At 45.0% G+C, this 27,702-nt stretch overlaps 1 protein-coding gene across 3 annotated transcripts in view; it reads right to left on the bottom strand.

Annotated features, from left to right (window-relative positions):
- The window catches only part of LOC311112585 (B-cell CLL/lymphoma 9 protein-like), a 34,421-nt gene extending 8,994 nt beyond the window's left edge, over positions 1-25,427 (bottom strand). The window contains exons 1-7 of one of the 3 annotated variants that reach the window (XM_084155724.1): positions 25,106-25,427; positions 22,437-22,641; positions 13,097-13,174; positions 6,478-6,902; positions 4,070-4,383; positions 1,596-1,706; positions 740-902 (exon numbers count right to left, since the gene is read on the bottom strand). In XM_084155724.1, the coding sequence (XP_084011850.1) occupies positions 740-902; positions 1,596-1,706; positions 4,070-4,383; positions 6,478-6,797 (908 nt within the window). In that variant the 5' untranslated portion in view covers positions 6,798-6,902; positions 13,097-13,174; positions 22,437-22,641; positions 25,106-25,427. Of the gene's footprint in view, positions 1-739; positions 903-1,595; positions 1,707-4,069; positions 4,384-4,581; positions 4,645-6,477; positions 6,903-13,096; positions 13,175-22,436; positions 22,642-25,105 lie in introns of those variants that run through there. The other 2 variants (XM_084155725.1, XM_084155726.1) reach the window with 2 other exon arrangements.
- Between the last annotated feature and the right edge of the window lie 2,275 nt (positions 25,428-27,702).

Here is a 27,702-nt window from a genome sequence, read left to right as displayed (position 1 = left end):
TCTTCAAGACGTTCAAACGTTCAAAGATGACCAGCAGGGTCAAATAATAATCAGTGGTTATAGCGGGTGCTACAGGTCAGCACCTCGGGAGTAAATGTCAGTGGGCTTTCATAGCCGAGCATTCAGAGGTCGAGACAGGCAGAACACACTGAGCAGGGAGCTGGCTGGGCTACTCAGGGCAGACAAGAGGGGGGGGGGGGGGGGGGGGGAGAGAGAGAGAGACATTGTTGTCATCCCCTGTCAATCAAATGGGACCACCCCACTAGGGGACAGCCCGGAGTTTGGGTGACCCTCTGTCATCACTCACAGCTAGTCTGTCAGACAGAACACACTGACCAGGGGGCTGGCTAGGCTACTCAGGGCAGACAAGGGTGTGTGGAGTGTAAAGGGGGTGTGAGGAGGAGATGGTAGTGTACCGGTCAGAGACCCGGGAACTGGCTAGAGCTCTCCGAAGCGTCGGGAGGGAAGGGGCCAACACACCCCACACTAGGGTTTCCATCAGGTGACTTCACTTCATTTTTGAATGCATTCACTAGTCTCGACCCTTCTCCAGAAGTGTGAACTTGCACCCTCCTTGTCAGATATAAAAGCATCGGATTGGTCAAAGAAGCATTGGCCTGAGGGAGTTTCTGCCACAGTTAAATCTAGAGAGAGAATTCAGTGTGTGGTATACTTTAAATGTACAGATCATGAACAATGACCAATCAACCATACAAACAAACAGCCAGAGCTAGCTTACTTGTTGGCCATCTCTGTGGTGAAGACGTACACGACCTTTGACCCGGGCTTGGGACCGCTGCCGCCCAGCTCCATGCTCTGCCCTCCAACGGCATTGTGTGTCGACGTGGCCGAGCTGAGCGAGTTGTTGGAGTCCAGAGGCTTCATCTCTGTCGAATTACAGTCTGGAGAGAGAAACAGAGAGTAGAGGTGAGAATGAGAGAACACTATGGACCAGACCATGATGTTCATAACCAATGGTGGCGTTCCAGGTTGTCTCCATTGTACATCTCAAAATATCGCTATACGTGGTTCCTAAAACGTTAAATCACCTCTCCGGGGGCGTTGTAAGATCTGATTTAATCTGTTCACTGCAATAAATACAACCTGGAACTATTCAGAAGAGATATACAGTATTAAGCATCCCAGAGTAGGATTGCTGATCTAGGATCAGTTCTTGTCCATGTAATCTTATTTCACTGTGATCTAAAAAGCAAAACTGCTTCCTACTCTAAGACGCTTGACACATATGGCCCCAGACCATTTGGCCTGCGTAATCTTCTCAGCGCTATTTAGGAGGGCCACGGGGAGCCCTCATAGCAAATCACACTTCTGTTCCTTCCCAAGCCCAGTTCACTGGTCTGGTCCCAGATCTGTTTGCCTGCGTTTACACAGTTAGCCCAATTCTGATATTTTTTCCACTAATTGGTCTTTTGAGCTGATCTGATTGGTCAAATTATCAATTAGTGGAAAAAAGATCTGAATTGGGCTGCCTATGTAAACACTGCCAGAGTACCGTTTGTGGCAGTGACCATAGGAGTTGGTAAGACTGTACAAACAGATCTGGAACCAGTTGACCAGGCAGCTACAGTACTTACTAAAGAACCCTGGGTCTTCCTCGTCACTCTCGCCCCCAGAGCACCAGTCCGCTCCACTGTAGGGCTGCCGCCGCTCTGCTACACACAGCCTCTTGGCTCGGCTGCCCAACTCTACACCAGAGAGAGATGAAGGAGCTAAGTCAGACTAGTGTCAATCAAGCACACCTATAAAGCTGTACTCAATACAATTTACTGATTTTGCCATGCACAAGTGAAGGTGTATTTCTTTAGATTCAGATCAGATATCAAACCTAAATCACCAATCCTTTAAGTTTTTTATATTTTTTGCTTTACACGTATGCATTTTGTAATTGATCAACACATTTAGGCCTAGCTGGTGTTTGCGGATTTACAATAATGTGATGCAGCATTCATAGCCTGGTTCCAGAACTGGTTGTGCTGTCTTGCCAAATCCTATGGACAATGATGATATGAGTTGGCTGTAGAGCACAAACAGACCTGGGGCCAGGCTAGGCGACAGCATTAACACTTTACGACCAAATAACGTGTTGCCTATTCACTAGTTCAGATCAATGCTCTCAGCGGGCCAATGAGTAGAAGGAAACAAGCTGCCTGTGAGGCATGCGGAGTAAAGTGGGCGGTCCTGATTGATCTCAGAGAGAGAGCGAGAGGGGGGGGGGAGGTGGAAATGTAAATTATTTAGCCCGGTGTCTTTTAAACAGACAACAACCACAGGGAGCACAGCGGGACACTGAGGGGTGGCCTGGGTCGTGTTCATGAGGCAAAACGTAGTGCAACGGAAAACAAAAACGAGCGTTCAAATAGTACAACCCCATTTCACTCCATTTTTTAGTGTTTTCTTCCATTTCGTGCCTACCAAATATGACCCTGTACCTTACCCCAAAGTCTCACATGTAGACAACTAAACATGCAAAAACGTGTCACACACAGTCACTAATTTACGATAGCATCTTAAACTTTAAAGGCCGGTTTCCCTGACCCAGAAGAAGCCTGATCCAATAAATCTCTATTTCAAGTACTTTTAGTCCAGGACTAGGCTTAATCTGCGTCCCTACTTCAGCACCCTGTCTGCCATTGTATGTATACTTTCAAATGAAGTCAGTCTCACACATCACTATGAGTGTGCACTGTCGACAAACTAAACCACTCGCTTTCAGAACTGTAGAACCTTCTGTCCACACCACCAGCCCCAAACCTGTCGGCCCCTCCAGGCAAGCAGCTGTGAGCAGTGCACTGCAGGCCCCGAGGCATAGAGCCTGAAAACTTTATGAGGTGGGATGGTGTGTGTGCGTGCGCGCATGTGGTGTGTGTGTGTTAGCTGGAGATTGACATGATGGAGTGGAAGCTCCCTGCGCAGAATGATCCACATGCTACATCAACAGACGCACATGCCACAAACAAAATGGCCACTGGCACACACCTAAAGCATGTCAATTAAACCAACAATTACCTAACAATCTACATTAACACTAAGCAATCAAACTGATGTGTCCGGAGGGGTATTCTGGGAGTGTATTTTATTAATATACACTACACCCATTCACCATTTACTTGCCACACTAAAACTGGAACACAGCTGAGGACCCTTCTACAAATGATAGTAAAATATAAGGGTTGTCATTTTCATTCATCTATAAATATCTAGTTGTGGTAGGCTCATTATCAAAGAAAAATACAGTTCACATTTATATGATTTCATATATGAAAGTAGAATTAGATCCCGCTCAGTAACAGCAATCTCAGTAGTAACCACCAGAGGTCTCAGTGAAAGGGAAATACTAAGGGGAAAATGACTGGACACCCCCTCTAACACAGTGAGATGGTTTCTTCCAAGGCTCCAGCCCACACAGAGTTGTTTCCACCAGGAGATAAACGGGGGTGTGGATGTCTTAATGCAGCACCACAGCCAGCCCCGAGGAGGAACACACACACATATACACATACATACGCTCTCTCTTACTAGGAAGACAGCCACCAAGAATAGTGTGTCCTGGGGGCCATCGTGACATGCCAGATAAGCCTGGGAGCCATCTTATAAGGACACGACTCTACAGCCGTCACAAATCACAGAGAGTAAAGCCCACACAGACAGAGCATAAATACACACCCACTGACACAAGCCCACTCAGACAACTCAATATCATGAGTTAATAATTCACACTTCAACATCCTAGACCTAGTTTGAGTTCACCCCTCTGACTAGTTGATGTCCCGGCGGACCGTTAAGAAGAAGGTGCAACAGCAATGTGATGTTGAAGGTGAAAAAACAACACTGCTTTTCAACAGGAGCTTCTCACTATTTGGTATGAACAGTCATTTTCACTAGGGGCCATATTCTGCCTTGAGATTCTGGAGAAAATGACCTACTTGACATTAAGAGTTGCATGTGCATATCTTAACTCTGTCTTCCACATCAAAAGCCTTCTTTTAGGTTGACAGACTAAACCTGTTGATGGCTCCATCACTAGTTGTAGGGGAGGGCTCGGCCTTACCTTTCTGATCCCCCTCGTTGTTGGGCGTCCCTGTGTCACGCTGCTCAAACGACTCCACCGAAGTGCTTCTTTCCCTCTTCATTTTGCCCTTGGCCCCGTTGCCTGCATTCAGGCCTTGTCCGTTTTTTAGTCCCAGGCTCCCTACAGGCCCCTTAGGGCCTAGAGTCTTGGGGTCACAGGGCGAGGGCTGCGATTGGCTGCCAGCGCCCCCCGGTTTTCCCTGATTGGGCAGTTTTGAATCCATCTGGGCGGCGCTGGAGGGAGACATGACGGGTGGGGAGCGCACCATGGCCTCCTGCTTCTGTTTGGGACTGCTGATGGAGAGAAGAGACAACCAGGGTTAGTGGGGGAACATCAAACAATTAAAAAATACAGGAAAGCCAAAAGAAAGTCGTATCGCATGCACTTAAACAGAAGAAAATAATACACCCATTCTGTACATCAAACCACCAACTGCCGTCATGATCAACAACACATGAGAAATCACAGAAGAGCCATTAATATTCTCTTACATAAACGTTCCAGCGAGAACAGACAGGCAAGTACTACAGCTGAGACTAGTTCCCAGAGGCTGAGAGAGGCACATGGCAGCTCCCCGCCCTGAGAAAGCGCCACTCTTAAATCAGCAGTCGGATCATGTTCATTAGGCACCAATACGTTCAAAAATGGACTGAAACAGGGAGGGACTCCCTGGACTTGTCCAATAAGAAACGCTTATTTTCATTTTCCGTTGAAAACCTCTTAAAACATTTTCTGTTGCGTGCCCTAATGAACACAGCCCAGATCCTGGCCGGGGAGGCATGACGCATGCAGGTGAGTGACTAATAAAAGGGTAAACACGGCCACCTCCAGTCCTCACCCTTTCTTTGTTGACAGAGTTGGGAACAGCAGGGGAGGTGGAGGGGGGTGTTAATATATAATCGGTGCCCTGTTAAAGTAGGCACTAGTACACAGCCTTATTTCTCCCTGTGCTGGGCCGAAACCTAGAGACAGGAACACAACTCGCCCCATTGCCATGGAGACCAGTTACATATGGACAGGGGGCTGCTCTGTAGCCGACACGGTGAAGTCGGAGAAGAAACGGGATGTTGAACCTAACACAGGGAAGCACAACTGATGCGGAAGGGGTACTCTGACCAAAGATGGTGGATAAATGAAGATAGTTCACTCAGGCATTGAAAAATAATTGTCAGTTCCAGTACTTAACTGGATGTGTCTTCTATAGACACCAATGCAATAGCAGCTGGGTATGGTCTACTTAGTTCATGGACTTTCATTGAACCAGAAAATAAAAACAGCGAGTGGGGTGTCTCGCTTCCTCTTCAGTCATTGGTCTGACCACACACTAATGTAGCTCGAGAACACTGCCAGAATCCATTGCTGGTGGTACAAGGTTTAGCATGACCACTGCACTGGGCTAAAAGTCCACCGACTGATTGAAAATAGTTGACTGGCAGTCACAGCACTCAATGGGAGTAACAACAAACCCCAAACAGGCCCCTACCAGGCCTCAGTCAATCCTCCATTTAAATGGAGCTTTCCTCTCCAGCTCTCCCTTTCCAGCTAGCAGTGAAACATAAGCCCTAGCACTCTTCTAAAAACCCAGCCAAAATGGCCTCGCAGCCAAAACCGGAGCTAATATGGATCCGAAGCCAAACGTTGAGCCAATATGGCCGGCGTGCCTACTGTGAGATGGGCCCCAGCGGGGCTCTGGCAGTGCAGCTGCAGCCTTTATACTAGCCCCAGAGGGCCTGAGTCAGCACAGGCCGGGCCGGGATGGGCTGGCAGAGAGGCAGCTGCAGGGTGGAGACACTCATGTCACTGTTCCAGGGCTCACGCACAGCCAGGACCTGCTGCACTAGGTTAAGCTTTAACAGGCCAGAGTAGTTCACCAAGTCTGGTCGTCATGTAACCTCACACAGGATGCCAGATCTGCTAGATCTGAGCTCGCCTGGCCTCTTGGCAGGTTTAGGAGCGGAGGACTTAGAGCCGACTACTAGACAGGATTCAATAAATACCACACTATAACTACAACACAGAATGGAGAGTCAGATGGCATGGCAGCCAACATGGTGGTCTTAATCAGAGAAGGACAAAGGGTTCGTTCTAGGTAGTCTTAATTGTAGAGACTATCCGATCTCATAACGCCTGGAGAAGTGTTAAACATCTCAAGAACCACATTGAGGTGATACAGCAATCGCAAGAGATACGCAGCCCGATTGCTTTTGAGACAACGTGGAAGGCATCCAAACTCTTTCATTATGCAGTGGGACTGACAGGTTGTCAAGCAGGAATGTACAACCTGTGGCCCGCGGGCGGAGCGGAGGATAATTTGTCCTTAAAGTTGAGGTGTACCCCTGTTTTAAAGAGCCGAGAGAGACATAATAGCAGACATGGACCTAGCTCACCTCTGCGTGTTAGCCGACGGGGAGTTCCTCACTTTGGGATTGCTGGAATGCATTGACGGCGATCCCAGGGAGACGGAGGGCGGAGTCAAGTGCAGGTGCGGGCTGGCCGAGGGTGTGGCCTTTGCCCGGGGGTTCCTATGGCCTGTGCTGGCGAGGGCGGAGTTAGGGGCGGGGTTGTGGTTATTAGAGGAGGGGTTAGTGCTGCTATTGGCTCGGCCACTGTCTGGGCCTGCCTCGTCCCGCTCCTTCTTGACGCGCTCTTTCCGGCTGAAGTTTCCTGCTGTGGCTGCTGCTCTTTCCTCTTGCACCTCCAGCATCATCTGGATGTCAGTAAGTGTGAGGTGTGTGTGTGTGTGAGAGAGTGTGTGTGTAAGTTTGTGTGTGCCTGGAGTCTCCTCAAGGAGCTCTCACAGTCCTTGGGCACACTGGTAAAGACAGGGGTGGAGGGAAGGAAAAAAGAAAACAGGAGAAAATGTTAAGAAACTTCACAACATGTGCATGTTAGTGACTTACAAAAGTTTTGGAACGCCACTGTTGTATCAGGCACCCCTGGCATGATCGAATCTTAGATGGTTCGCATCACTCAAAACTAGCAGGTGACATTGACAACTAACCAAATCATGACCGCTGACTTGGTTTGACTTTGCACCGCACCATAGCATTGGATACTGATGACCGGTCCACCAACTGACAGGACAACAGTATCTTAGACCAGGGGTTGAGAAACACAGACAGAGGCTCTGTTCGAATAGCCACACTAACATACTACTAAGTATGCAATCCTAACTCATGGCTTCATCCTAAGTGGTATGCTAGTATGGATGGACGTAGAGGTCTATTTCTCCCCTCTGTAACCTTGTTTGGTGTGTCATCCTCCTTCCCTCCCCCAGTGCCCCTTTTCTCTGAATCACTATCATGAGACAGTTCCCTGTCCTCTGAGAACATGCATACCCAGACACCCTACCCCCCACAACAACAAACACATCCCTGCACGTGGAAATGAAGAATCCCAGCTTTTGTTACTGGCAGCATTCCAACTGGCACCCTATCCCCTATATAGTACACTACTTTTGACTAGGGCCCATAGAGTTCTGGTCAAAAGTAGTGCACTATGTATGGAATAGGGTGCCATTTGGGATGCATCCACTGTACAGGCATGTGTATGTGAGAAGGAGCTAGTCTCCCGTGTGCACTGGTAAGCATGCTAGTTCTGGTTCGTGAATGAAGGCATAGGAGTGTGTGTGTGTGTGTGTGTGTGTTTGTGTGTGTGCATGCGCGTGGGTGTCAATGTGCGAATAAAACTGTTTTTTAAGTATTGCTCACTCCCCTCGGGTAGGTATATGAGAAACTCCTCCATAAAGCTGCACTGTCAAGATAGCATAAAATATTCAGGATAGCTTCCAAGATACTCCGATGATGCAAGTGGTTCCATAAGCCCCTTCTGGCTAAAGGGTAGGATACTGAAACCAGTGAGAGAATCATCCAACTGAAACTAAAGGCTGAAACTTCGGCTTGGCCACAACCACTAAAACACAATTCAACACTAGACTCACAATCAAAACCCAAGATTCGTTCAAAGATGAGCTAGAGTTTCTCAACTCTCAACCCCCCAAAAAAGCTAGTGTGACAGACAGTTGGCTGCCAGTGCATAAAATATTTGGTTCTTGCTTCTGAGATGACTAAAAAGGTTAAAGATGATGTACACTACTCAAACAGCCCTCCTACCTTGACGTGCAAACTAAATTATATGTCAAATCTAAAATGTAGAGACAAGAGGACGGGATCGGACTCAAGAAACCAGGGTCCTATTCACTAGACATCAAACGGCAGCAAACGGACCGAAACGGGGAGCGACTACCTGGACTTATAAGATAACCAATAAGAAACTCTTATTTTCGTTGCAAAAGGTTTTCCGTTGCAAGACATACCTTGCTACGTTTAGCTATGGTGTGCACTAATGAATACGGCCCAGCAGTGGGAGCTGGGCTCTTCCACGTCTCAGCAGACGTAACGGGCTCGGTGTCGGAGTGTGTGAGTCAGGTTTTGTAGGTGTCCTGCTATATCTGACACCTCCGTGCCCTCCGGGGCATGCAGCGGGCCACATTACTCATGAGAAAAAAATTAGGTCATCAAAACCCAGAAAGAGAGGAGGAGGAGTCAGTTGGGAGGTTGTGAAAGAGAGGCGTGAGCTCACCAGTAGCCAGCCTTGACCAGCTCTACCTCTTCCATCGATGACTGAGGAAAAACAACAAAAACAGGGTTCTGTTCATTAGGGCACATCATCACAAAACATTTCTAAACGGCAGACACGTGGGCTTGGTGCGTCCATCAATTACGAATGTCAAGAGCTATATAACAGGGTTGTGTTCATTAGGGCAAACTGTTTCAAAACATTTTGCAATGGAAAACATAACATATCTTATTGGACAAGTTCAGATAGCACCTCCCCGCTTCACTGGAGCATTGGTCCATTTCGTGCCTAATGAACACAACCCAGGCCAGTTTCCTTAGGCAAGGCTTCTGCCCTCCTACCAAACACAGTATGTTCATGATATTCAAAAAGACACAGAGACCCGTGTCTGTATAAGGCCATGAAGGGTCTAAGAGAGAAAAAACGTTTTCCATTCCACCACTCGAGTGTGGTAAGCACCGGCAGAGGCATTGGAGTCAGTCGAGCTTCTGTGCCAGGGAAAGAAAGACAGAGACATTACGCTTCACTAACGAGCGTGCACCCACACTGTCGCCATGGCAACATCACTGGTGTCTGAATCTGAACGACTCCCAACAACAGCTCGGGAGTGTTTGAGCGCGCCGTGCCGCTCCACAGACAAGCACCCATCCCCACACACACACACACACACACACACACACACACTGGGAAACACACTGGGTAAGATACACACAGTGGGTTTTCAAATGATCTAGATCCTACACATTCACTTTAGACTAAATGGAAATCCCTTCAATAAGAAGATGCCTAAACACTGAATAGCCCAATTTGGTCACCTCAACATCCATCAGAAATCATGTAGAAGTAAAACTACACCATAGCATGCTGTGAATCAAAGCTGTCTGACTGAATGGGATGTGTGAATGCAGGCATGCAGGCTGCGTGTGAATGTGTGTGTTTACCCCAGGGGCAGAGGGAGACTAGGCAGCCTCCAGCACGGCCTTCAGGCCTGCGGGCGAAAGAGGCAGGGGGACCAAACCCCCCCCCCCCCACCAGCTTCACTCACACATTGACCGACCTCCCCACACACACACACGCAGACTTCCCTCGCAGAACCGACCAAAAAGTCCGGAATGCACCAGCGTTTCCTGCTCCCTCCCTTGGACTGTACTGTGAGATCTGGGATGGACTAAATAACGGGATGATGACACAGTTTAGCAGGCCCGCTGGTCCGGCGCCAGGTCAGGAGTACATAACAACCCCTGACTACAGAGAGAGTGGTGCAGCAGCAGCAGCATTTACTAGGTCGGGTCAGGTAGGGTCACAGTACCTTGGCTAATGCCCCTCTCTGCAATGGAGCAGAAAACAAGCCAAAATCGCTGACACTTTATTTGATGATGGTGAGAGAGAGAGTATGAGAAGGAGAGGGAAAGGAGGAGAGAGGCAAATGAGGGAGAAATAGACGTTTAGCGGGAGAAAGAGTAGAAGAGAATGAAGATTAGAAAGAGAGAAAGAGGAAAAGCAGGAGGAGAGAGAGAGGAGGAGGAGTAAGCGGAGGAGGAGGAGGAGTAACCGATAACTAGCCAGGTTCGTCTCAGTCTAATGATCATAGCAACTAACTGGAAGAATTTAAAAACGAACTATCAGCCCAGGTCAGCACAGTGCAACAACAGAGAGCCGTTCACAAAGATACAACAGAACAGACCCTCTCCAGCAGTCTGCTTTGCTGTGGTGCCACAGGGGCTCCATGCTAATGGCTAATGTGTCTACTTAAACGCCTGTATGAACTGCAACTGCTTGTTGTTTACTCTAACAGCCTTCTCTGTGTAACTGTTTGTGTGAGCGAGTGAGAGGGGGAGAGACAGTCAATGAAAAAGAAAGAGAGCGAGCGAGAGAATGAGTCAGAGAGAGGGAGAGAGAGTCAACAAGAGAGAGGGGGAGAAAGAGGCAGCAGCAGAGAGAGAGAAACCATCCCCTCACATTTATTTATTTTTGCATTGCTGGAGGGCTGTGCAAAGCATTGCAACATCCCCTCTCTCAAAGAGCACTCATTTACATACTCCCAGCAAGGAGATGAGCGCTCTCAAATTGACCTTGAAGAGGGCTCCAAATAAACCCGCTGCGAAGACACCAAAGCATGTCTTTTATCCTACTGAATACCAGATAAACATCATGCAATTGTGTGAAGTATCCCCCTAGACGTACTGCGTACTACAGAAATATCCTGAAAGGGGGGTGCTGGATAGAATTAGTCTAACCAACAAATCTCATAGAGTGCATGTAACCTGGCGGTTGTGCAATATGCAGGCATTAATGGAAAATGGAAAGTATGGATCCCAAATGACACTGATGTTTCACAAACACCGATCTCCATTTGCTGAAGGACCCATTTCTCTGGACCACACAGCTGACACGCACACATAGGCTACACACAAGTAGGCCCACACACACACTCTCTCTGTGTCCACCAGCATCTACCAGCCATATTATGTAAATTCAATTTTGAAGCAAAGCCACTACTGATCAGTGAGACTCTCTCCCCCTCCCTCCTGTAGTGAGGATATAGCCTATACTCCCCCTCTCTCTCTCGCCCTCCCCCTCTCTCTCTGTTGGGTCTGTGCTTGGCTGCCTGCAGGGACAAAGGCTCACATGCAAACGAAGCCTGGCCAAAATCTCAGGATTAAAGACTGCCGGGTCCCACCAGACACAGACCTGTGTGCATTTATCGCAAGCGGATGAGTACACACACAAAACCCCACACATGCATACACCAGCATACTAAAACACACATACGCTTACAAAATGTACACACACAATTTATGATCAAAGAGTAGGAGAGCGCTACACACGGAGCAAAATGGGTTTTCTAAGCATTTCATCAGAATCAAGACAATCCTGGGTGGGTTCTTCTTCTTCTTAACATAGACAAGGCAAAGTCATTCTGCAAAGCCTCGGTCTGTCTGTTTTCTGCCTGCCTGCAGGTCAGTCCATCCAACCTCCTCCCCGTCTGTCTGTCGGTCTGTCTACACTAGGCGGAAACCTTGGATTTCAGCTGATTTTACATCTGTAATGCTTTACAAACACACTCATATTTCAATAGAGGCCAGGGACATTAACTGGTTGGCTGCTAGCAGAAGTAGGGTAACATACATTATGATCCTCTTCCAAAGACAAACTAACATCACACCAATCCGTTTTACTGGCTAACGTTTGCTGTCAGTCTTGACAAATGTAATCGGTGTCACCTCCATTCCCTGTGAACTTTAAAACCACTGTTTGCGCTCAAGGAGCAAGACACATGACACACACTCGGGAGGATGACACACTCCTACGATACTCTAGCCAGGCTCAGTGTGTGTGTATGTAAAGGTTACTCACAGTCATTAACTGGCAGGGCTAAGATGAGATTGAAAACACTTCATTCGGAATGAGCCAGACATGAAAGCTAGAGATGGTTATGGCTACTCAAGAGTCTGAAACATCCTTTCAGATAGAAATTAGCATATTTTAATGTTTCACCAAGCCAAAAATAATAAATGGTGATTTGGGATTTTAAGAGCAGCTAATGCTATAATGCACCGCTAACTGATACAGTCTGTTTCCACTAGCATTGCTAACATGCTCCAAAAATGCTAGACAGGAGATTCTGGACATTGCTAAATAACCAACAAACAAACTATAAAAATCAAATCAAATTTTATTTGTCACATACATGTGTTTAGCAGATAATAATAAATAAAGACGAAAATAAACTCAAAACTTATTTTAAAGCTAACTATCCCTTTTAAGTCCAGGCGAGTATTACATACTCTGGGTTAAAAAAAATACTCCGATTTGGTTTAAGGAAGAAGGAGAAGGGAGGCTTTACTTCTGAACATACAGTTCTTTGTTGCCAATTTTCTTCTAGGAAATTGATTATGGTCGACGTCAGGGACTCATTCCAGGGAACTGCTGTTCTGTGCACAGGCAACTAGTTGTTGTTTTGAAATCACTATCCTCAAACTAAGTCCTTGTATTGCTTTCATAAAGGATGTCCAACTCACAGCGCATGCCTTGGAAAAAACTATATCTTGTGATATCTCTATTTTGCATTCGAATCTAGATACCCAGTAATCTGCAGGTGCCTTTGAGCCAATGTCACAGAAAGGGGCCGAAGCAAAATGTTCATCTGAACCACTGACCGAATGACTGAGCTAACTACAGGGAGTAAGGTACAATGTACTGCCTCTAGTGTCTGTGCCTCAGGGACAAATCTGCTCTCTACCCACCACTTTCTCTCAGCCTCTACCTGTCCTCTCATCCAACATGTGCTGCTCACCCTCCTCTTCATTCCCCAGCTCTTGCTTCACCAGGCTAATGCTCACCCCCTCCTCCCTCTCAACCCCCTGCAGTCAAGCAGCTTGTGTGTGTGTGTGTGTGTGTGTGTGTGTGTGTGTGTGTAGCACTCACCATGTCCCTCTGTGTCACGATATAGCCGTGGCCATGTCTGCATTGCAATGGGCCGCACTCGTCAAATCCCCAACGCTGCTGGAGACAAAGAGCGAGACATCATCACTCACCAAATCACAACAACACACTGTCCAACATGGCTGGCACGCAAACACAAGCTTAGCAGATAGAGCTACGGGTAGGCACTTGAGCAGATCCCATTTTCGTGATACAATGCAACTCGGTTTAGCGGTATATCACAGCGCTAAGACAGTTAGTGGTTCAGTATAGCAGTAATGAGGACTATTTACATGCACCAATATACATGGGGGTGATAGGAATAGCATGAAGCAAACGCAAAGGGAAGACCATTAAAATGTCATTTAAACAATTCCATTTCATCATAATTTCTTTACCACATAACATGCAAACAGAACACCTCCACCGGATATTCTAATTGGTTTGTTAATTACATTTCCTAATAGTCTACCTGCTCGTAGCAGCACTCATTTCATTTAAACAGATTGAAATAAACAGTAACACATATCAAACTGTGGAATGAGGAGAGTGAAAAGAGCAAAGTGGCACTGCAGTTGTTGTCATATGACGTAACACATGCCCTGTTCAGAACACAATGATGTTCAGTCATGATGGATCAACGCCCATGTCAGATGATGTAATCCCCACTCTCTCCCACACACACGCTGGTGTGGACAAGAGTGTGTGTGTGGACAACAGTAGTGTGGCAGTTCAGCGTTCACCTTTCAGTGGGTGAGCTAATCTGCTTACAGTGGCTGGGGCCAGGGCCAAAATCTCATCAGCACTGCCAAAGAGGATCATCCGGAGCAGGTCAGCCCTAGCGCCAGCACACTCACTTAATTCCTCTAATCTGCACACGGTGTGTATGTAAGCCACATCTGCGTGCTTGAGTTTGCATGCAGTACGTCTGTGAAGAGGTGCAAGAGTGTTTGTGTACGTCTCTACAACGTGTGTGAGTGTCTGAGGCGTGAGTGTGCCTTGTCTGTGTCCAAACAAGCAATCCCCCACCACCAGGAGGTTCAGTTTGATGCCAAGGAGTAGCAGCCAGACACAAACTAACTTGAAACCAACATGAAACAACAGTATACCAGCCAGGCACACTTAATCAAGTATGAAAGTATTTGACCCAGGTCTGCTGTCCCTGCTTCTGGGTTAGACATCCCGATTGGCCCCAACACTGCCGGGGTCAGCTCATCACACCGTTAATAGGTCACAATATCTGCAGCCAATCGTGGTTTTAAGATGATCTACCAACAGCGCCGACTGAACAAATGTCCACAAAGCAGCAAGACGATCACAGAAAGCTATACCCAACCCATAGCCAAACGTTTCCTAGTGTGCTTGAAGTGAAATGTAAGAAATATAATTTGATGTAAATCAAAATGAAGACTCAGAAAGGATTGAGAAGGTTCTGTGTGAATACTTTGAAAATGCATCCTTCCTTTCACCCTTCCTTGAAGTAATCACTGATCTGACACGAGTAGATTGGTGAAAGCTATGCAACCTAGAGGGAGGAATGGAGGAAGAAAGGAAGCATTCTAAGAGGGAAGACAGACCAACACGAATGTCGGCGGTGGGCAACGGGTGGCCGTCCCACCGCCTCGAACCACAGAACATCGGACGTTATTATCTATTCATCTCTAGTCGATCCTACATGTTGAATCAGCACTGTCCGTCGACACCAAGCAGGTGATCTACTGCGCACGGCCGACATTCGTGTTGGTCTGTATTCCCTCTAACAGTATTCAAACCGAGGCAGAGAAAAATAATGAGGGTGTATATGGGAAGAGTGAATGGGCTTTGGGATTTGATCTCAGGAGAGAGAGAGAGAGGGAGAGCTGTATCAGTAGAATAGTATCATTGATGAGCAGATGGGGAAAGAGAAAACATTAATGCAGAAAGCTGATGCACCACTCAGTGATACTATTCCACCATATCCATCATCACTCACAGCCCCATCAATGTGTGTGTGTGTACGTACATACGTTGAGTGTATGAGCATGTGTGTACGTTGCAAGTGTGCTTATGAGTGTGTGTGTGTTTATAGTGTACCGGGGGCTATCAGGCATCCCAGTCACAGGGGTTGCATTACGGCTTGACTGCGGCAGAGCAGAGGGGTAGAGAGGAGGGGTGTCACTGCATCGCTCATACCTAATGAGAGGAGCATGATCAGCAGATGTGCCTCTCTCTCTCAGACCCAACACCCACAAACACAGATCATAACTGAAATACTCAAACCTAACCCACTAAACTGATTGCTGTCCAAGCCCTACACAAGACAGGGCTTAGTGGTTAAGAGCGTTGTGCCAGTAACCGAAAGGTCGCTGGTTCTAATCCCCGAGCCAACTAGGTGAAAAATCTGTCGATGTGCCCTTGAGCAAGGCACTTAACCCTAATTGCTCCTGTAAGTCGCTCTGGATAAGAGCGTCTGCTAAATAATGTAAATGTAAATGTAAAAACATAAGTCTCAAAGACTCACACAGCTCACTAAACAGATTAAACTACTAGCAAACTAAAGCCCACATCCCACTAAAACTATTACCAACTAAAACCCTAACCTACAAATACCCCTCAACAGACAAGCAGACCCACAACAAACATTTTACCAACAAATCCAGTGGTAAACCTAACCCTGTGCAACACCCTCTGACATAGGGCTGTGACGATACAAGTATCGCAGTATTTTTTCCATGGCATAAATTAAAACACGTAGCAGACCAAACTCTTTGGTCCTTTAAAAACCTGCTGTATATAAAATATTGTGTCCTATAGCTTGGGAAATAAATAAAATGTGACTCTGGATGACAACATGTTTGTTTCCAACATTAGGGCTGTTTTCCTAAAGAAGTTAAAACCACGTTGTGTTTTGTTTCCTTGCCACGATACTAATGAGTAGTCCTGGCCCTACTCTGTATTACGCGCCAAATAGTTTTGAACTAGCCTGGTCCTGGATCTGTTTGTGCGGTTGCCTACTCCATTGTCATTCAGGGTTGCAAACTGGTCAGGGCCAAAAAAGGTGACCAAAAAGCTTTGCACAGAAACACATCTGTGTAAAAGGCAAGAGAATGTACCTATTTTAAGAGTGGGGTTGTCACAACACCAACATTTTACTAACGATGTGATACCAGGCCAAGTATCACGATAACGAGTACCCCACCCTTAGGAGACCTGTTCCCGTTTTCTATAAGTTTTGCACAAAAACTTGTCCCTGATATTCACATTAGGTCTATATGAAACCATCTTTAGCCTACTCTTCAGCCAACTTCACACACATAGCCTACACACTCTCCCTCCCTCACTCACACACACACACACCTCACTTACTCCCTCCCTTACACATCCTATTTCTCGCTCTCTCTCTCTCTCACACACACACTGCTCCCAAAAGTTAAGCAAGAATTTTAGGAACACCAGAAAAAGAGATTGATTATTTATTCAGATTGAATTTAGAATGACATTGATTAGGCAATGGATCCTACTTTTGAAGCATCTTTCAGTAGGCCATCTCTCCCTTTTCAGTTTTTCCTGTGCCATCTGAATTTGTGCATAGCCAAGGTACCATGTTGTTAGCTAGCTAGCCAGATAGCTAGCTAGCCAGATAAAATGACTAAACAAGGTTGTTTGTTATCAAACTAAAAACTTGCGGCCCGTGAGTAGTTTAAAGCGGCATGGTTTATAAAGTTATATAAATGGCCTGCTTGTTCTTACAGGCGAAATGAAAAGATACAGATCCACTTCGCTCGCACTGTGAGCCGTTGCAATATTTAAACCATTGTAACAGAAACCCCATCACTATCTGCACATCACGGCTAAATAAAAACATTTAACTGATGGAGATGCGCAGAAAGAACGGACGGAGAGAAGCGGCTGAGTTGGCTAATGGCTGGTTAGGAGCTGAGGCTGGCTGCTCACAGCTGATATTGGATGAAGCACTCATTCTGATATGACATATCTGACATCAGGCTCTGAACTCTGATATTCTATTTGTAGGACAGGGTAGGGATGCATTCTGTGCTGTCATTAATTTCGAGAGAGAAGGTAGTGATCACACAGGGAGAAGATCTGTTCGCACCTCTTTTATAGCTCAATGGGTGATACACTCTGCGTCTGAGCACTTTGTCAGAGCCCCCTACACGATTTTTTACAGTTCTACACGATATTTTGAGATCAAAACGGCAAATATCAGCATAAAGTGACGAGTTTGCACCCCTGTCTATGGCAGTGGCATTCAGAGGCTAGTCAGCGAAGCCTAGTCAGACTGGTCTGCTTGTTCTTACAGGCGAAATGAAACGGATCCACTTCGCTCACACTGTGAGCCGCTCCAATAATTAAACAAATGTAACAGAAACCCCATCACTGTCTGCACACCCCAGCTCGCCATCACGGCTAAATACCATTTTTAAACGTATGGAGATACGCAGAAGGAACGGACCGGAGAGAAGCGGCTGAGTTGGCTAATGGCTGATTAGCGGGATGTGGCTGGCCTGTCACAGCTGTCACACCTGATATTGGATGAAGCGTCTGATATCAGGCTCTGAACTCTGATATTCTATTTGTAGGAAGCGTAGGGATGCCTTCTGTGCTCAGTCATTCATTTCAATATGAGAAACATACACCATTATTTAGGTGATCACACAGGGAGAAGATCTGTTTGTGCCTTTCTTATATAGTTCAGTGGGTGATACAGTGCGTCTGCACACTCTGCGTCTGTGCACTTTGTCAGACTGACGCCTCGATCACACCTACAGTGGCATTGCATTTTGGTCCACCGGAAATACATGAATTTCCAATAGAACGCTGCGTTTGCCTTGCAGCATTGCGTTGCAGAGGCAGTTGCAATACGTTCTGTGTGGTGCATACATTGGATTTATTGAACATATGCATCAAACTATGTGTAGATGGCTTGTTTGCGTAGACGGCTTGACAGAAATGGTAGCAGAAGCTGAATGTTGAACTTTTGTTGCACACATATCCAGATGATGATGTCTCGTCCCATTTGGGGTAAAGACGCTGTCTGTGTGATCGAGTAGTTATAGATGGGTTAGCTGACAACATCACGTGTCTTGTTTTGACTGATTTCATGTCAATGCTAATATGGCAAAAATTCGCTAGCTAGTTAACCAACAACTGTAACAACATATTTGCGAGACAAGTGCTCATTGTGCAAATGTATTCATTTTCAATAAACATTGGAGACGAAAAATAGTTTACATGTTGTCAACAATCTGTGCCAACCCAGTCTGTTTTGCCCCACAGTTGCGCACACATCGGTTTTGTCGTCGGTTTTGTTACTAAACAACCAACCCATCTATAGCAAATAACACCTGATTGGTACTTAATTCAACTGGTCAATGGTTCTGCATGAATCTCATATCACACTGTCCACTCAATAGGCCTATGTAGCCATGAATTCACACTGCCATAGGGAAAATTTAAGAAACGATTTGAACAGGTAAATTCTAGGCTAAGTGGTTAAACATGAGTACGACATTGACCACTTGGGGCAGTGGAACAGAGTTTGTGACTCACCAATCTCCACAACCCAGTCTCTTTCTCAAAGGTTTAACAATTATTTAACGAAGTCATTGTATCCTTCCCTTCAACTGCAACGATTGGATAAGCCTTGACAGGTAAAAACAAGCTCATAGAACAGAAATGTCAGTTGTCATTGCTGAAATTTCAGTTATGTCATTTCAGTATTCATAGTGCAGGAAGTTCAGCTCTGTCATTTCAGTGAAGGAAATGCAACAGGTAAAAGAGAATCTCTAGACCGCATAGAGAAGCCAAGCTTAGTCTAAACAGTCCTGTTCATTCCTCACAAGGCTGTTCTATGGCCCCTGGCTTTCTCCACTGCCAGTCTGTTTCACTCTGCCACCACTGTTGGCATGGGTTCGTGGGCACAGACACACGCAGCCAAATGGTTGGTGCATGGGCGACACGGTGTCAGACCATCAGCTGGTGACGAGTGATGCGTATTAGCATGGACACACGAGACACACACAACAGGAGAACTCACAGTGGTGAATAGACGTTGTGTTTACAATACTGCTGAACAATGCTTATGTTCCGATCATAACATCCTAGCACCAGGACCATTTAATCTATGGGTGGTGAAAGCCTGTGCCCCCATATCAAACTGTGTTTAGCTAGAACAAGCATGCCGCAGGAACAGGAGCAGAATCCTTTACCAGTGAGACCACAGTTCAAAAAGCAGCCCATTTAATGTCCTGGCAGGCCTCAGCTCTCCTTTGCACGCTGGCACTGTGACAACCTGGCCTTGGCATCGGGGAGAAACCATTGGCAATAGGGTGCCACTCCAGAACCCAGCGTGCTTGGCAAAGCCTCACCAGTGCATTCATATAGCATAAGGTTACAATGTCTTGCCAATGCTTAACCAGCCATATTATGGTTACAGAGTGAAAGGGAAAAATGTGCCTTGTTAGCAGAAGGGATTATTTGGGAGAGAAAGGGGGGAATGGAAGAGAGAACTCCCAGAGTTCTCCTGTTTCAGTGGAGGATGCCAAACGCACCCCTCCCCCACTCGCCAGTAAAGCGTTCCAAATCAGCGCACCCCACATTTTTCAACTCAGGGACGGATAAGGTATCAGGAGAAGACCTGGCAACCCTCATACTCACATCATGAGCCCATGGGCTGAAATGAAAAGATTCCACCTCCACTCAAATCAATACTGGAAGGAACTGAGCTATACTCAGCAGCCACTAACCAATCAGAGAGAATGTTTCCATTTTCAGGGGGTGCCACTAGTCAATCACCGAAAGCCATTCCCTCACTTGGGGTACCGCAAGCCAATCACAGAAAGTAGGGGTGTAATGGCTCACCAAACCTATTGGTTCGGGAAGCATTTCGGTTTTGAGGTTTCGGTACAGCGGGAAAATAAAATGCCAACAGTTAATGTAGTTAATTTGTTTATTTAAGTGTTGGTATTCCGGATTGTGAAAACACACGATTACTCCTTAAAAAACAACACTAAAATAAAGTGCAATATGCGTGTGAAATCAATATGTAAACATGGCTCAGACATTGTATAGGGCTATGCTATAATGTTTTTTTTACAAAGAGAAAAAGATACGCACTTGTGTGACTCTAGTAAAGGGGGCGTGTCTGTAGCGTGGTACTTCTCATCTCCCATTTCGGGGTAATGTGATGGGCTGTCACTGTTAAGTAGCTCAGTAGCCCTGGAGGTCCATCCATCTGTAGTAAGCACAACACATGGTGCATTGGCCAATTCATTGACAACTTTGGTTTTGGCTTGCTTATATAGAGCAGGTACAACCCATTTGCTGAAATGGGTGCGAGAGGGAAGTTCGTAACGTGGCACGAGCACTTTCACGAGGTGCTGAAACCCCCTATTCTCAACCACTGAGAATGGGCACGGCTATAAACACCTATCGCTCTTGTAATTTCTTTGGCCCGGTCAGAATCAGCTGCGAAGGGCAGCGTGAATACAGAGGGGAGACGAAGTTGTGTTGTTGTTTCCTTGCGTTTCCATCTGGCTCCGGTGGTAGGAATACTTGGGTGATTTCGGCGTAAATGTTTCAAGTGTCAACATGTTTGAGGTGTTGGCAGCTACATAAGCTATTCTCATTGAGCAGTGGCGACATACTGTTAACGTTTTATCCACAACTCTCTGTCCATCTCCGTTATAATCTACTGGGAAGCCAAAATGTTCCCAAACTAGAGATTTAAACAATGATGGAGGATCTTCCTGGTTGTGATAGTTCATTTAGAGTTATGTGACAGTACCAGCAAACCCTGAGCCACTGCGAAACCCTAGAATTTCAGATTACACAGAGAGAGAGAGAGCGAGAGCGACCATGACAGAGAGAGATATGTGATAAGAATTCACATTATGCAGTGGAGGGAGAAGTAAAAAGAGAACGTTCCATTTCTCCAATGGGGCTTTGAGGAACGGTAACTAACCATGCCAGATTAAAAAGAGGCCCATTTATTAGAGCCATAGCCTGTGGCAGCTGTGGCAGTGACAGATGGCCCAGTGCACTATGGGAGAGTAGCCGGGTCACAGCCAGGTCAGTTGGGCACTGGTGGAAAGGGCAGCAACACCCACACACCGCACATGAGTGGAGAGGGAGAGACTGCACTTCACCAGGGTCATGTTCATTAGGCATTAAACAGTAGAAAACTGACTGATATTGGGTGGGACCAAAGGGGTTTGTCCAATTGCTAAATGTTTAAAAATATTTCCAGTTGCGTGCCCTATGAACATGACCCAACATGGCCTACTCTGTTATGAAAACATATGGACTGCTCACATCAGACTCTCCCAACAGTCTAACATCATCAACAGTATGTACAGAATGTCACCAATCACAATCAACCCGAATAGAACACCCTTTTCCACACACCTGAGTCAAGCCAAAGTTGTTGGAACTGTGCTAGGAAGGACAATGTGAACAGAAACATTTTAGCCAGTACGGTTTTGGTCAGCATGAGTGTCGCACTAATGTACATCACCAACAATACTGAAATCCAAAATGAAGCATTAGCCTATATGTAGAGCCAGGAGTATGTCCTGACCATTTGACTGGATGAAGAAAAATCTATGGGTCCAATTAAAGGACATAACTACCCAGCCATGGAAACAGTGCACGCCTCACACCACACCGTCTCCAATACATACGCACACACACCATTTCCTGTCTGTCAGCCTCTGTGTTCCTACATCTAAGGCCATTAGTGGGTGTGTGGGTCACGGGCTGTGATTATAGGATGGTGTGCTGGGCTGTTTCTATGCCATGTGTATGTTCTTCACACACTGTCTGTGTCTGTGTGTGGGTCTAGGCAGGGCCTGAGATAACCCTTGCTGCACAGCATATCGTTCCAGAAACAGGGTGCACTGTCCTCTGCCCAGGGCCTGAACCCATGCATACGAGAGCATGCCCCCCCCACCCACACAAGTCTGACATTTGTGGAGTGAACTATCACTTCAAGATTGACCTGTCACTGCTCTTTGAGTTCTTTCAGTTTAGACTCTTAGATCCCATCCACAAAAAGACAATCACACAACTTAAGCAGTCAGATGTCATGGGAAGAGTCGATATCTGTGAATATGTTGTCATAGACAAAAATAATAAACCGTTTGATTAACCGTACTGTAGTCCATGAATGGTGTTGTGCCTAACCTTCCTAATGCTTGAATATAATTGACACATACACCAACAAGCACAAAAACATTTACACATTATATCACATACCTGTAAAGTCCAAACAAAGTAACATGGCAGCTACATACTCACACACGTGTGAGAGTTTGTGTGCGTGTGATTGTGTGTTGTTCCTTACCTTAAATGACCCCAGGTCTCAGAGACCCCGGCTACTCCTCATGAGGCGAGCATATCCCAGGGTTCCCTTTGTCGTGCCCTTTGACCTTGGTCCGGCAGACAAAGCAAGCTGACTGGCTTCGCGTCGGCACAGAGTCACAACTGTCACAGAGCCTCAAATCCCAGGACTCCCTCTCAGCAGAAGATCACAGTGCCCATTCACAAACCTGGAGAGAGAGACAGACAACCATCAGGGGTGTATTCAGGGACTTTAAAACACTCAGAACATTGCAGATTGAAATATAATAAATCCAGTTGACACAATCCCCTATTCTATCTGAGAGACAATCATTTCTGTTCTATGCAATACATTTTCTCTCCGAACGTTCCGTAACAGTACATCCTCCTAAACAGGCCTCAGATCTCCAAAGAAGACCTAAATACGCTTACGTTTTGGGTGAGGAAAATGATTATTAACAGACCACAGATGTTTACATCTCATTCACATTAACCCGCTTTAAAAAGGCACAATCGATACATTCAATGTCTGGTTGAAAAGCAGTGTGACTTTTTGGAGGATTGAGGGCAAAGACTTTGAGAGGAATAATTAAAATATGAAGAGGAACAGTGCAGATTTTTGTTTGTTTGATTTTAGATAGATTGTGTTTCTTCTTTCTCTGGCTGCAACAGGGGACATGCAATTTAGCAATTATACATTTAACAACTAAGATGCACGAGGGAAAAGATGCATAGAAAAAAGTGTCACTTGAGATGTGTACATGATACAGCTCACATATACCAAACCAATGCGTGAAACCATCAAATATACCAACACAATGGAACCACATGGCAGATTCTACCCACAGTGCAAAGGGAACAGATAGCGGACAACCTACATGTTAACTACATATCCACAGCATTTGTGACGCACATCAGTATTGACATTAGGTTAAATTCCCAAGTTTAAGTCCCTCCACAACAGCAACACTATAGGACAGCTAGGATGAAATAACATTTGATCCAAAAGGACATCTAGGAAATAACGTTACCCTAGTCTGGTATTCATCACCTTTTAGGCCTTAATTCTCAGTTTAAAGCTAGGATCCACAGTTGAAACAACAGCAAAGCAGTCACCCAACCTATGTTTTGGTGAAAAGCTGAGGGATGGGCCTGGAGAAATGTAACCATTCAAATTTATAGACAGAGCTATGAATGAAAGCCTGACCATAATATCACAATTATAGTTTTAACCATGTTTTGAGGCTATACAGTCTTTGTTTACATTTACGTTATTGTTTACAAATATTGGAGTAAAAAAAAATGTACATTTGGGGTTCTGATGGGGTAAGACAGTTGAACTAAGCTCATGAGGCATTTATAAGTTATATTCCTCAAGTATCACTGGGTATATATCATTTATTTATGTCCAAAAATGAATGTAGCAACTAAGGATTTAACCTTCTGTACTGCAGCAAATTTATTTTCATGCTTGCAAAATAAGCGTTATAAGGCTTCATGATCTATTTGGACCAACAACATTTGCCATGGCATCATTCACATATTCTATATGAATAGTGTACATCACCAAAATAACCTTTCGGCAAATATTGATTCTGCCCAAACAGTCGAGCTGAGTGAATAGGCCAACATTCTGGTTATCTAACTAACCTACCATTCAAGCAGGAACAACAACCAGGTGGACACAGGACATGACACAGTATTATCTGTGGGCAGAACAAGTAGACAGACAGTCCTTGCTCAAAAAACAAATGGGCTAACTACACAGCATAAATACCATGTATAAAGCTACAACGGGGTAGTGATGCAAGTTTCCAACGAATTGATACAACACCTATTATGAATATTCTAAACGTCTAATTTAACATGTGCCAGTACCTCCAATCCAGTGTTTACATATGCAAAGGGGTATGGGCTACAATAATTTCAGAATGTTGCAGACGTCCCATTCCATATTCTGTCGAATACCATGAATGGAAAAATAACTGTCCTCTCTCGTAGCGTTTTTGTTGGCCAGAAAGTTACAGTGCATCTCCTTCCACGCTCTTAACAAGCGGTTCAAAACCATGGGCCACTGCAACATTGTAACACTTCTGTAGCACGAAATGTAACGATAGCTTTAGCTTATTAGACCATGGCAGCTCGAGCCTTCCACTAGAAAACGGCGGAGTGGATCACAGATTGGGACAAAAAGCTTCAGGCCAAATCGGCGAATCACGATCAACATTGCAGAATACATTTGTTGCTTACTGCTTTGCAATGATTTCGCCACGTGTAGACCTGGATACGTGCACTGATTTAAGTTAAGTTTTCTATATGAAACCGAAAGTCAGAATTGGATAGTATTAGCGGGGAAAGGATAAACAAGTAATTGGTAAAGTAAGTAACACCCACATATCTATTCGTTACGAAAATAGAAAACAGCATGTGTGTTGCAATGGACACATTCCCATCTACACAAAGTCATGGGGTGAAATTAGCACTAGGGACAACTTTGAAGCGATATATTTAATTAGCTAATTTAAGTCTAACGTTTAAAGGTGTAACTTCAGAGAATACGGGTCTGACTTCCCAACGGAGTAAGGCCAAGTATGTATACAGCTGAACAACGGGCATGGGATAAAAATGCTATCTAGATTGGTTAGATAGATGCAAAGGGAAACCCTCTCTTACCCATTGTGTCTGACACAATATCCTTCATTATTGAACACGATATCACATATGTATACAGAGCTCCACGAGTCCCATCCCTCTTCGGTGAGGACAAATTATTCCATACACAAATAGGCTTTCACCAATAATTATCCTCGAGGAAAGTAAGCCATTTTCAAAAGAATTTAGGCCTACGCTAAATACGAGGTTAAAATGTTATTTTCCACGATAAACTAGAACAGTAGAATACTTCCAGATTTTGCATAAATAAATCTAAACTCCTGGCTATTATGCTCCAAGCGATAACAAGGGCTTCTCCAAGACGTCCCAAACTTGTGCAGATTTTTTTCTCTGAAAGGAGTTGTTCCTGTTTCGCCAAAGCTTGGGGGAGGGGTGCTTGTCAAGCAAGCTGAAAACCCCAGCCAGTTTAGAACACAGACAAAACTCAGAGAAGTGAGAGCGAAGTCGATCTGATATATAGCCTACTAGGAACGACAGGGTAAAGATAATAATCGAAGAACCAATTACAAGACAAGGATAGCCATAAAATATCCTATGCATTTTGCAATTGGGACATTTTAATTTTGGCCTATTAGGATGGACAGTAAATAGCAGTGGTGTAAAAATACTTTAAAGTGTTTTTACACCACTTAAATAGTTTTTTTTGGGTATCTGTACTTTACTATTTATATTTGTGACAACTTTTACTTCACTTAATTCCTAAAGATGTACTTTTTACTCCATACATTTTTCCTGACACCCAAAAGTACTCATTACAGTTTGAATGCTTAGCAAGGACAGAACAATTGTCCAATAGAGCCCCACAGTGGAGACGTCGTAATACCCATAAAACCTAGCGGTCAAACAGGGAAATGGTTCCAATCGTTTTTCCGACATAATTTTTTCCCATAGGAGATTTTAGAAACACTTAAAATAAGGGCTGTGTTTCGTTTAGGCTTACCCTGGCATAACGTTTTGATAACCATGTAAATCTCTCTCGGAAAAGGTGACTTTTATCAAGATGCTCGGCTCTATTTACTCTCAGATTAGAAAATGCTAATTAGCATCAAAGTAGACATCATGCAAAACTACAAATCCCTGCAAGCTTCTGCACATCACATCTAGCTGACACCTTTGCTAACAGGTATTGTGTCAATTTAAAACTTGCACAAGACAGTTCACAGATATCCCCATTTAAATAAATGTAGCCAATTTATTAATTACTACAGTTAGTTAACATTAGATAGTTAATCCAGAGATCCTTACCTTTGCCTCGATTCGGCAGTCTCATTCAGATCATCATGGCATTTGTTGTTCTTTATGATAGCCACAATAGTAGCTAATTAGCATTTCATTTTTGGGGAGTAAATACAGGTTAATATATTTATAAAAGTCACCTTGTCCAAGAGAGATTTACACGGTTATCAAAATGTCACACCAGGGTAAGCCTACATGAAGCACAGACCTTATTTTGTCTCCTGAGTGGCGCAGTGGTCTAAGGCACTGCATCGCAGTGCTAACTGTGCCACTAGAGATCCTGGTTCGAATCCAGGCTCTGTCGCAGCCGGCCGCGACCGGGAGACTCATGGGCGGCGCACAATTGGCCCAGCGTCGTCCAGGGTAGGGGAGGGAATGGCCGGCAGGGATGTAGCTCAGTTGATAGAGCATGGTGTTTGCAACGCCAGGGTTGTGGGTTCGATTCCCACGGGGGGCCAGTATAAAAAAATATGTATTCACTAACTGTAAGTCGCTCTGGATAAGAGCGTCTGCTAAATGACTAGAATGTAAATGTAATGTATTTTAAGTGTTTGTAAAATCCCCTATGGGAAAAATGAATGGTGGAAAAACGATTGGAACCATTTCCCTGTTTGACCGCTAGGTTTTATAGGTATTATGACTCATACTGTGGTACTCTATACACGCACTTATCAAGAGAACATCCCTGGTCTGCCTCTGATCTGGCGGACTCTCTAAACACACATGCTTAATTTGTAAATGATGTCTGAGCGTTGGAGTGTGCCCCTGGCTATCCAAAAAAATACAGAATGGTGCCGGCTGGTTTGCTTAATATATGGAATTTGAAATTATTTGTAATTTTACTTTTGATACTTAAGTATATTTTAGCAATTACATTTACTTTTAATACTTAAGTATATTTAAAACCAACTTTCACTTAACTAGTAATTTACTGGGTGACTTTCAATTTTACTTGAGTCATTTTCTATTAAGGTATCTTTACTTTTACTCAAGTATGACAATTGGGAACTTTTTCCACCACTGGTAAATAGGCCTATCTTTCCATATTTTCCCAAGCTATTGGAGTAGGAGAAACACAATGTTTTCATTAGTCTATAGTTCAGTAGGGCAGGCAATTGCCTCCATCCATTTAATTGTACCTATGTTTAAGTGCAAAGTAGCCTAATACACAGGTGGAGGTGTAGTCATATGCATAAGCTATAAGCTTCATAAGCTATCATAATTGTCCAAATAGGTGACATGTCGATGCCATCAGGGTGACAAGGGCATAGTTTATTTGCTAATTTCAATAAAAATTGCATTTAAAACTAGAAGAGCAGTAGCCTACAAATCCTCCCCTACTTATGATTTCTGTATTGCTC

Source organism: Coregonus lavaretus, assembly GCF_964263955.1.
Source record: "Coregonus lavaretus genome assembly, chromosome: 38".
Classification (NCBI taxonomy): Eukaryota; Metazoa; Chordata; class Actinopteri; order Salmoniformes; family Salmonidae; genus Coregonus; species Coregonus lavaretus.
The sequence above is the reverse complement of the archived record's forward strand: the minus strand, read 5'-3'. Positions and strand labels throughout refer to the sequence as shown.